General features: G+C 42.7%; 2 protein-coding genes across 2 annotated transcripts; both read right to left on the minus strand.

The window, feature by feature from the left end:
* Positions 1–214: 214 nt before the first annotated feature.
* On the minus strand, positions 215–5,696 carry LOC119209138 (proline-rich protein 36-like). Its single transcript, XM_037458196.2, has 6 exons — positions 4,924–5,696; positions 4,574–4,762; positions 4,372–4,493; positions 4,135–4,297; positions 3,650–3,765; positions 215–3,575 (listed from the first exon to the last, which is right to left on the minus strand). The coding sequence occupies exons 1-6, from the start codon at positions 5,192–5,194 to the stop codon at positions 546–548; spliced, it is 3,891 nt and encodes a 1,296-aa protein (XP_037314093.2). The 5' UTR covers positions 5,195–5,696; the 3' UTR covers positions 215–545.
* Positions 5,697–5,911: 215 nt separating this feature from the next.
* On the minus strand, positions 5,912–10,456 carry LOC119209140 (profilin-2-like). The gene is made up of 3 exons (XM_037458198.2): positions 10,132–10,456; positions 8,799–8,991; positions 5,912–7,904 (listed from the first exon to the last, which is right to left on the minus strand). Exons 1-3 carry the CDS (start codon positions 10,258–10,260, stop codon positions 7,807–7,809), a joined length of 420 nt encoding a protein of 139 aa, XP_037314095.1. The 5' UTR covers positions 10,261–10,456; the 3' UTR covers positions 5,912–7,806.
* Between the last annotated feature and the right edge of the window lie 1,453 nt (positions 10,457–11,909).

Below are 11,909 nucleotides of genomic sequence, written 5' to 3' on the forward strand. Positions count from 1 at the left end.
AAATTACACATCCTTTGAGAAAAACACCAAAGGCTTTTAGGTCAATTACAAAGGCACAAAGTTGTTGAATGAGGAAATTCTAGTAACTGTTTTAGCACAAATGGGGTCAATGTTCACCAAGTAGTAAGTCATGGCAAGGCAAATTTGTTCAACAAGGGCAATGCACCTTTTCAAATACCAAGGGTTAACAAACTAGATGTGCAAAAAAGAAAAAAAGTCCTTAGTTGTTTTGAAATGTTTTATTTAGAAGATCACATTTCTGCTTTTCAGTTCCCCACAAAACACTCGTTTCAGTCCTGCAAGAGACATAGTCCTGGAGACTTGCTTAAAACACTCATAATTTGAACATGTCAGCTTGTTGGTCAGTACTTTTGTTGAAATTTATTTCCTGGAACATTGAGTGGAATCTCTGGATAGAGTCTAAAAGTCATTATCTACAAGAATCTGAATGACGCAAGGAATTAAGGTTCCTGAGGCCAAAGAGATAACTAATGTTTATCCCAATTTCATCGCCATGCCAAGGCATGTAGATGTCAAGTGAGGGATTAGCCCAGCAATTTGGGACGTTTGGATTTTTCCTGTGGGGTTTTTAAATTCTGAAGACGTTCAGGTTTTTTACCATGATGCCTTGAAAGTTGTGCCCTTAAGTTTGCATCGTGAACCAGGTCACCAGAAGTCAGAGGAGAGTCAATGTCACCGTTCGGCTGCCCAGCCGGTGGGCCATGCTGCAGCAGTACATAACTCTTTGGATCAGCGGACGAGTGTAAAGTTGATCCATGATTATTGGATTTTCTTGAGCCCCTCAATAATGTTTGTAGTCCAGATATGTTGTTGGGGGACGTATATTTGTCATTTATTTGAGATTCATCATCTTGAAGCATTTGGTGCTTTACTATTGGCTTCTGTTGACCATACTGCCCGTTGGAAGATCCAGATGGATTATTCATATCCCAACTGAAAAGTTCTAAGTTCAGCTGCTTTTGGGGCTGTACATTATGTGATTCATATTGCAGCACTGGATTTTCTTGTTTATAACGTTGATCCTGTGGCATCGTGGATACAGTGTAGGAAGCTGGTGATGGGCTTTGCGTTAAACTCTGCAGCTCCTTGCTCTGTTGTAGATATGACCAACTTGGATAAAGATACCTTGGCTCATCATAGGGGAAAATTGTCCTTTCAGGATTTGCAGGCTTGCTAGAAATATAATGTGGTGCAGCAAGGTTGCCATCTGGTGGCAGAAGATGTGTCTTTGCATTTCCAGATTGAAGGGATGGAATTGTAATGGGTACAGGGGTAGAAGTTTCGGTAGCTTGCCTCGTCCTTGAATCAGTTGGCTTTTGACGGGGAATAGAAAGCAAGTCATTGCCAAACCCAGAATATGCACCTGAAGGTTGAGATTGTGGTCCTTTATTAAGTGAAGGTGAATCTTGAGCATCAAGTCCAAACGGGATAATTTGATGTACATGGTGATGAAATGCAATTTGGGGACAGCAATTCAAGGAAACTGATTGGCAAAACTGAGGGCAGTAAACAGGTAAGGGGTTTTGGGAGTCTATGCTGCTAGGCTTAGGCAAATAGAAGGGAAAGTGATATAGGGGCGGCTTTACCTGGCCGTACGGGGCTTCTGGTTGTGGCATATTGGGTGCAGCAGTTGGCAGAGCATAAACGGGAGAGAGGGGCTGCCGTTCTGGGTCCATCGGAGCGTTGGGCTGTGGAGTCATTGGAGCGGTAGTTGGCCCCGTGTAGACTGGATAGAGAGGCTTCTCTACCATGGCTGGGGGGGCTTCAGGCTGTGGAAGCCAAGGCGCACCGGTGGGCTTCTGGTATACGGGATAGAAGGGCTGTTCTACTGGGCCCGGAGAAGTATTGGGCTGTGGAGGCCTTGGGTAGAAGGGATAGAGGGGCTGCTCTAAGTCCGGAGGGGCTTCGGCGTGTGGGGGCCATGGAGCAGACGTTGGCCTTGGGTAGAAGGGATAGTGGGGCTGCTCTACTAAGCCTGGAGGGGCTTCTGGTTGCGAAGGCCTTGGAGAAGTAGTTTGATATGCGTAGAAGGGATAGTGAGACTGCTGTACTGGGCCAGGAGGGCCTTCGGGCTGTGGAGACCATGGAGCACCAGTGTGATTATGGTATACGGGATAGAAGGGCTGCTCTACTGGACCCAGAGAGGTTTCGGGCTGTGGGGGCCTTGGGTAGAAGGGCTGCTCTAAGCCCGGAGGGGCTTCGGGGTGTGGGGGCCATGGAGCAGCCGTTGGCCTTGGGTAGAAGGGATAGAGGGGTGGCTCTACCAAGTCTGGAGGGGCTTCTGGCTGTGAAAGCCTTGGAGAAGTAGTTGGCTTTGTATAGAAGGGATAGAGGCGCTGCTGTACTGGGCCAGGAGGGCCTTCGGGCTGTGGAAGCCATGGAGCAGTAATTGGCTTTGGGTAGAAGGAATCGTGGGGCTGCTCTACTGGGCCAGGAGAGGTTTCGGGCTGTGGAGGCCATGGAGCAGCAGTTGGCCTTGGGTAGAAGGGATGGAGGGGTGGCTCTACGAAGTCAGGAGGGGATTCTGGCTGTGAAGGCCTTGGAGAAGTAGTTGGTTTTGCGTAGAAGGGATAGAGAGGCTGCTGTACTGGGCCAGGAGGGCCTTCAGGCTGTGGAGGCCATGGAGCACCAGTGTGATTATGGTATACGGGAGAGAAGGGCTGCTCTACTGGGCCAGGAGGGGCTTCGGGCTGTGGAGGCCATGGAGCAGCAGTTGGCCTTTGGTAGAAGGGATAGAGGGGTGGCTCTACTAAGTCAGGAGGGGATTCTGGCTGTGAAGGCCTTGGAGATGTAGTTGGCTTTGCGTAGAGGGGATAGAGAGGCTGCAGTTCTGGGCCAGGAGGGGCTTCGGGCTGTGGAAGCCATGGAGCTGCAGTTGGCTTTGGGTACAAGGGATCGAGGGGCTGCTCTGCTGGGCTAGTGGGGGCTTCTGGCTGTGAAGGCCATGGAGCAGCAGTTGGCAGATAGAAGGGATAGAACGGCTGACCTATGTGGCCCGTAGAAGCTTCGGGCTGTGAAAGCCATGGAGCAGCAGTTGGTTTTGCAAAGAAGGGGTAGAACGGTGGCCCTACTGGGCTAGGAGGAGTGTTGGGCTGTGGAGGCCACAGAGCATCAGTTGGCGGATAGAAAGGATAAAGGGGGTGTGCTACTGGGCCAGAAGGAGCGTAAAGCTTTAACGGCACTTCGTTCTTTGGAGTAGGTATTGTGGGAGACATTGTAGGGGAAATCTGATGCGTTGTCTTTTCTGAAGTGGGTGTAAGAGGGGGACCATATGGCATTTTTACATAGAATGGATAAGGGTAAAGCAGTTGACCAGTGGGCTGTTGGGTGACTGGAGGCTTGATAGAGGCTTGATCTACAGAACCGGTCCCCTGGGGAACATTAGATTGTATATACGTTAACAGAGATGGGGGGGAGGGATACACCTGGCGGATTGGGGTTTCAGTTCGCAGTTCTCCATCAGATGAGGTTTGTCCAGTTTGAAGCGGGAAAAGTGATGGACAGGAAATTCTGATTTCTTGTTCACCAGCCAATTCAAGCGTGTACATTCCATTCTGGAAAACAAAATAAATTGTTTACACTCAATTTATAGAGTGGAATATCAGAAGCAACATAATTTGTAACATACCTTTTTCTCTAGGCAGGGTGCATAGCGGGCAGAGATGACCACACCCTCAGAATGTACAACTATACTGAACCCACATCTGGATGAAGCAGTCATCAGCGGCTCCCAGTCACCAATCACTGTAGAAAACAGTACAATTAAATAGTTAACCAATAGTTTTTTTTTTAAGGAAATAACTATATCAAGAGTTGGGAGAGCCAAGCTATTTTAATTATTAAAGGAAAACATGTCTTTAATGTGTGCACAAAAGTTGGCTGACAAACACTAAAAGTTCTGATCTTCAAATGCATAATCAAGCATACGCCAAATGTTGTGCTAGGTCCCGGCATGGGATGCGTTTGATTTAGGGTCTGAAAAATCTTGCAGACAGTTGACATGAAGCACGACATCCCAGGTGTCACAACAAGCCTCCTGACATTTTGTCACACGTTCTGACAAGAGGAATGCCATGCCTCATCATTATAAATAATAAAAAGGCAAACACTTACAATTGACGTTAATGTTTTCAACAGATACGGTCCAACCAGTTTTCACAACCATGCCCTGAGGATGGCATGCCACCATTGGAGGGTTAGGTGAAGACTGCCTCAAAGGGCATGACATCCTCACTGGTAACCCAGACCAACGCAATGGAAGAACATAGCAATCCTCCTAAATCCAGAAAGCATCAAGTTACAAAATGTACATTGTTCGAGTGCAGTGTTCTCAGAATAAAAGTATCCCACCTCAAGAGCGACAAAGCAGCCATCATAAGGTGCAACCAACACCAGATCACGATGTGTAGACCGGATTTTGTAACCGCAACTCGGGGGCAACTTGGACAGTGGCAGAGGAGAAAGGAGACTTCCTGAGCAGTTAATGAAAAACTTTTAGTATATTAAAATTCTCTTCAAATACAGTGTGTACAATGGAATAGACTAAACGTACCCCTGTCCACAAAGATCAGCGATCCAGGGGTAGAATCCGTGTACTGGATTTGAAGCTTCATGGAGTCTCCCATACATTCAACCCTTGGATCCATTTTAAGGAGACGATCAACCACTTCACGCTCTGGCTTTGAAGTCGGCCTTGAAACGCCATCTCCCCTTTCTTGAAGTAGTATGGGCTCACCCCAGCCTATGAAGAACAGGGCTTTGTTTAAGCGCAAAGGGAGCCTGCCATCAATTAAATATTTGAACAAGACATGCAGATCACCTAAAAGTAAACACGCAATTATAGTACATGCACAATACTTTTAAATCAAGAAATAGCATTTAATTAACATTTCAGTTACATACCCATGTCCTGTTGATAATCAACATCAAGGAAGGCATTTGTGGCCTTAGATCGTCCCAGTTGGTCATCTTGCATAGAACTTTGTCCTATTAGGAGTCTTCCGTGGCGCACATCCCTTCCTTTAGATTGACTTATGACACGTGTTGAGTTTCCTCTTAACTTAGCCAATGCCTTGAGCGTTGTAAGTCGAGCACAATGGCAAAGTGAACCGAAAACGACTAAAAGTGTTAAACATAGTAAAATCTTACTGCTTCCGCTCTCGCTACATGCCATTGGAACAGAGAAGAAGCACTGTATGTGCCGATCACCTCAAATGCTGAACTCTCCTCCACTCTGCTGGTGTTAAAGCCTGAGTTGTTAAAGTCTGGTCCTGATTACACCTAATCAAACACCTGAACACAGCAGGTGTTTCCAATAGGGCAGGTAATGTGGGGGCGTACCTTTGTGGTTAAAAGCATAACATATCAAGGTGGCAGAATAGAGACTAATTGAACGAAAGATGTAGAAAACAACATTTGTCTTTTTTATAGTGTGACCATCTGACAAAGGCAAACGAGTTATTTGGCTGTCATATCAAGGCTTTTAGGCTTAATTGTATTAGTTTTCAGGTCTTTGGTCCTACAATTAGAACCTGCATACGCTTGTATCTGTTTTTCTTTCTCTTGACCTATACAACTTCCTTCTGAGTTTAAGTACTTATCTCAAATGATTAAAGGATATTAAATGCAGTACAAGTCAGAGGTTTGGACATTCTTTCTCATTGAAATTAATGTGAAAATGGGTCCAAACTTTTGGGTAACTCTTTAAATGTTGTTAGTTAAGAAAACGTTAGCTTCTCCTCATTCATTCAAAATAAAAGTTACGGACAGCTTTCAGGCTTTTCAAATGATTGCATTGTTATTAATGTGGTGGTTCATTAAAGCGTCAAGTTCAAACTCAAATCAAATCTCAGTACTCATAGTGTAACAGACAGGACATATTGGCTTTAACTCTGGTTGGAATAACTTTTATTTGATCTGTCGGTAAACAAAATGTCTCATCAATTCATGGCATTTCAAATAGATTTTGTGGCAGATGGAATTTCCAACTAAAAAACAAAAGACAGAGTATTGCAAACTTTTTTTCTGTTTATATCTGTACATATTCCAAAGTCTGGAGATTACTGATTCAAAATATCCCTTAGGAAAGTGCCATTAAAAGTTACTTCTTGCTGGGACAGCAGTTAAAAATCCAACTCGTAGTAGCAACAGATCAGGTCAATTTTTATGGCACAGAATAGTTATTCTCAGAAAAATTTCACAAGACAACTTACAAATGTTCTTATTCCAACCAACACCATTTTCAATATGTTTAGTGTACACAGCATTGTTTTCTTTTAAATATACTTCTAAGTACCATACTATGACAATTTGTGAATACACCTTTGATGACTAAAGCACAAGGCAAATAATTCCCAAGTGTTGGAGCCCAACAGCCTCGGTTTACAGTCAAATGCATTCACACCGTAGTCAAATGACATTACCGTTTCATTGGTTAATGGACATAAAGTTAGCAACAAGTCAATTAGTGATTAAGGGTTTAAGTAGTAATGAAGTCTATGGAAGCAGTTAAATGTTTTACAGTCATTAGAAGTTGGCTTTATGATTTACAGTCAAATAATGCCAACAATCAGATTAAGCTGAAGTTATTCTGATAATCCTTTTATACTGACAATTGGTCCAAAGGAAAAAGGAAAGAGGGAGGATAACAGGTGCGTAGTGATTTACAGAAAATGTATAAATAGCAGAAGCTGACTGACAAATGAACGAGCTGTCAGACTCCAGGATGTGGGGATGTCTCATGACGATATCTTTAGACCTCAGCAATGCTGACCTTACAACTACTCAAACAGCCCAAAACCACATCATTTACGTGTAAGACCACATTCAGATACAATAGCAAAAGCACATGATGGGCGGGGACATTGTGCTTGAGGGTGGTGAGCTGGTATACACATACAGGACGTTGTCAGAGGAAATCATTTATTTAACAGAGACTTGAAGATGAGGCAGAAGAGCGGATAGTTTTGGCTGGAATTTTATGCAGGGATAAGGGGGGGGGGGGGGGCGGCGGCGCTAAACCAGGAGTTGTTAAAAGGGTATGCATGCAACTTTTAAAATCATGCTGATGTGGGGGGCAAAAAAAACCCAACAACATTGAGATCTTGTAGTAATGCTCAAAAAGCAATACTATGCAAACTATGGCCACAATTACATGTGTACTTCCCCTTAGAATTTTATTTAGCCAGTTGCTAAATGAATGTCATACAAGGAGAGTTCACATTTATTTTACAATAATACTTTCGCACACTTTGGTTAACATTTAAAGGAACATGCCATTAATGTAGTGCCAAAATATGGGAAGTACAATGTTCAAGTGTGTAAGCTTAGTGTCAAGTAAAAAAAGAAAAAAAGCATGGAAGGAGCAAAGCAAACAAAAGGCTTTTTACAAAAGTTGACTGAGAAGGGAAAGTATCATTGAATGCCATCTTATCCTGGAAGTAATGCCAACACAATGTGGTGGGAGGGAGTGAGCCGCTAAGTTGCTTAATATCCAGACCTCCTCAGGTAGTCAGCCAGCCGTTGTATGTGCTTTGTTGTTAAGATTTCCACCATGGACCTCATCTTTCCCCATGACTAAAACCAATACTGGAGCACACAAGGAAAAAGAAATTAACAACTTCTCCCCCCCTTACAGAACAAAGGGGGGGACAAATGTGACACAGTATCTTACCACTTCCATTGCTATTAAAAGTTTCCAAGACATTTGACTGCTTGCAGGAGAAATCTTAACAGCAATTTTTTTTCATTTTGTCTCTCAATTTCATCTACGTGAGCGTGAAAACATTAAAACCCTGATTCCCTCAAGTATTTTGCCATCGAGAAAGCCTTCTTATTCAAGCCGCCGCCGTGGACCCCTTCTTTGCCCATTACAAGAACCAAAACTGAAAGAGAAGATAGAAAGGCACAGTTACAGTTTGCATTACAAAAATCGAAATGGTCACACAAAAGGAGCTGGCGGGCTAAACATGGAAATATGTGATTTCACTACCAGGTACATTGAGTAAGCAATACCAGTCCAAATTTTGGCAGTACACTCCGGACTCACCAATGATGCGAATTCAGTTCCTAGAAATTGATGGAGTGAACATTGCAAGACTTTACTTTTTAAACAGAAGTCACTCAGAACCAGTGAGCAACTTCCAACACTGCACCAGTGCCATCCATAACACATGGTTGAACGTCACCTTTAGTGATGCGCACGTCTGCCAACGCATGGGCAGACTTACTAAAAAACATCACAGGTTTGGTCAGGCGTGTCAGAAAGTGATGAAGCAGCATTTCAAGAAAGTTATTAATAACATTTCAAAACATTCTTTGCAATATTCCACCTTTTATTCTCTGTATGAGAAGCACTCTTGCAGTCACACGTGTGCTGGTCTCACAACTTGGTCCTAAAGACAATGAGACTATAATGCGTAATGTTGGCCTCCACATATCACTAGTCGACATTGTAGCATAATTATTTTTAATGCAATATATAAAATGCGGTGAGATAGGGGATTGTTCAGGACAGCTTCTGCTGACCTGCGTCTTAACAGCAGATGGATAGTGGATATTGCCAAGTAGTAATTTGTTCCTAATAGATTGATGGCACAGCATTGGGGGATATGTAAAGGTTTCCAACCACAGTCAGCCAAATAACCACTGCGCTGTATTTGATCAAGTTGATGTGAAGATCCCATCTGAAGGAATAATTTAGTCAAGCTACGGCTGCATGGTTTTTCGGAGCAATAAGACTAAGGAAGAGGTTAACTGCACTAAAACTAAACTTTTACCTTTTCCAGCTCTTCCAACAGTGACATTGTATGTAGGTTCTCCCCCTTGGCTCTTCGTCCTGATGTCCATTGTCCAGTCCCCGTCATCCAGGAGGCTGTCTCTGAGGACTGAACACTTCTTTGAGCCCAGAGTGAGACCGCTGGTGTAAAAGGTCTCCCGGTCCTTACCGATAAGGATATCTATTTCTTGGGCCTGAGAAGAGAAAACAAAAATTTGCACAATGTCATTCAGATGCTAATACAGACGCAACAAACATGCGTTCACATGACTGCCATAATTTATGTGTGTATAAAATACCAACTAGTATGAAAGAACTCGGCAAAAAGATTTAAAAAAATATAGTGGCTATACATTAATATACAGAAAGCCTATGGTGACAGTACATTAAATAAATCCAAGTGAAATGTCACTTGATTAACCACCATTTGCTTTTAAACATTGTCGTTTACCTGTGAACTTTATAATTATATATTCCATTGTTGAATTGTAAATTATTCCACTTCTATTTTGATATATCGCGAAAGTAATGTGCAGAGTAAGCGAGAAAATCGGCCATCCTGGCACCGGCAATATGTATGAAACAAATTGTGCTACCAGCGTAATACAAAAAATAAAAAAATCAGATTATTAACAACTTAATCGCACACAATTCCTGCGGCTGACCACATCGCATCCATGCATTGATTAGCGCAAGTGAAGTGACGTCTATGCACCGGTCCAGTTTCTGCCATCCAGTCTCACAATGCATTAAAACAGACAGTTCAATTTAAATCCTCCCCCGAAAAAAATACGCATGCACGAATATGCGTGTGGATCACTCGCGTGTATTTTCATGAAAGCTTTATCGTCGGTTGACTAATTATCCGGCAGGTAGCCGGTAAAGCAGCAGCTTAACGTTAGCTAATCAAGGCGGCCGTGCACACAAAAGCATGCCCGCTTTCTTAAGTCAGACACCGTCTACTTGCTGGCTGTAAAATTAGCGTTCGGGACAATACGACGGTATTTTAACATTTCAAATAGGAGTCGTTTCAAGAAAACGAAGTGTGGGCGTTTGAAAGTACGCGCTTGCCGCGATGGGGAGAGTCGTTATCCGCCAGACACGAGGTCTAATCCGGCAACGTCTCCTTCGGAGGAAATAAACGAGACAGGCCACCGATGAACTGGCTAGCACTGAGCTAGCACTGAGCTAGCACCGTGCTGGTGATTCAGACCCTGCGAGGTAACGGTTTTTACGCGTCTGGCGAGCACCTGCGTGAGTGATGCATGAGCGACACTGCCAAACGAAATCCTGCATCCACGCGTATAACCATCCACCTAATTTCGATCTCTTACCGTAATATTGGTAAATGTACCACCGGCATGTCCTGCCCAAACATATTTGGCGTCCGTATATCCAACAATGGCGCTATCCTGACAGCTGCCATCGGCCATCAGGTTATCCACGTAGCTTTGCCAAGACATATTCAAGAAATTGATGCTATATAAAAATCCCTAGAGCTTCGGAAGTACGGTTGCCAAGGGGGACACACCCAAATCGGAAGAAAACCAAAAGACGAATTTGGGAGTCTCCAATCTAACCCACACTCCGACGTTAACCAACGTCAAGGCTAGGGCAGCAAAGAAAGCCAGGGTAGTGATGCGGCGGCTGGGTGTAGTCCGTATGAGATCCCTCCGCACAATGCGATGCCGGCGCTTTTATGGCAGCAGGCGGCGGAATGAAAAATGACTAATCAGCTCAGCCCAGGAGTCCACTGTCTGAGGGAATGGCGGGGTACACGAGTAGACAAAGTAGGGTTTAGTGATTGACTCGTTTAGTCAAGCATTCTTTCATTCATTAAAGGTATTTTCTGTTTAAAGAAACAATGACAAAGACAGACTGTCACGTCGGATAGTTTGTGCTAAGGATAGTACCGTCCGCACACATGGGAACAACACGATCTGATCTGCTCACATGCCTGATTGATTCCAAAGTTGTCTTCTAACTTTTATAATATGATTTGAAAATAATATATAATGGTTAAATGGCGTAAGCCCGGTTTGGAAGTTGCAAACTGATGGCGACTCACACATTCCTCTTATTAGAGTTAATCATGAGTATTTAATACACATGTAGAGTTACCTGTTGTGTCAATCAACATTGTATCTTGGAGACCAGCTCAACAATATTACAATACTAAACTGTTTCTTACTGTATCAGATTCACTTCCAAATAGAATTTGAACTGATGATGGTGCAGGAGTCTACTTTTTTAGGTCTAATTGACCCAATCTTACATCAGATTGTAGCATAACATCTAGATACAAACAAAATAAAATATAATTAGATTTATCAAAGCCATACGTTCTGCTATATATACATATATACTCATAAAATGTACTTATTTAGTGAAACAACAATGCTTTAAGCTCATTAATCACTTTCTTCACATTTGCAATCACTGTTTGTGGCAAACGATTACCAATTAAAGCTATTACCTTTAAATACATTTGAATTTTTGATTTTCATACAGACAGGCTTGAGTTCGGTTTGGCCCCACGGGCTAACCTGCAAGAGAAACAATTCAACATAGACCAAACTCCTTAAGTAAAATATTTGTTCCATGTCCCAGTCAATCTTGTGGAGTGTTGGAGAAGTTTAGTGTATTGCTCCAAAATAATATCTTACCACAACTCTCTTAACAAAAAGATCAAAATCAGGCACTTCCAGATCCAAAATCCAGATTTACAATACCACAGCCAAATACACTATTCAAAAACATTGTTTTAGCTGATGTCTGAACATGGTTAAGAAAGAGTCAACTTACCATTTACCTTTTTATTTGAATCTCATAATAAAGATGAGCCAATACTCTATCTTATTTTAATTCTTATCAGCCAGCTTCATAATACGCAGGGCAAATACAGTAAGTATATGTTAAAATATTCAAGTGGAGAAATATATGATCCTTTTCAAATTAACCATTTAAGTGACAGATTCTTGAAGAAACAATTATTCTAATATGGTACACTGTTAAGATGTTCCTATGATGCAAAATCTGCAATTTTAATAGAAACTCAATGTAAATAGCTCTATTATCGACATGTAACTTATATGATTCACAAAATATCCAA

This window comes from Pungitius pungitius, chromosome 15, assembly GCF_949316345.1.
Source record: "Pungitius pungitius chromosome 15, fPunPun2.1, whole genome shotgun sequence".
NCBI lineage: Eukaryota > Metazoa > Chordata > Actinopteri > Perciformes > Gasterosteidae > Pungitius > Pungitius pungitius.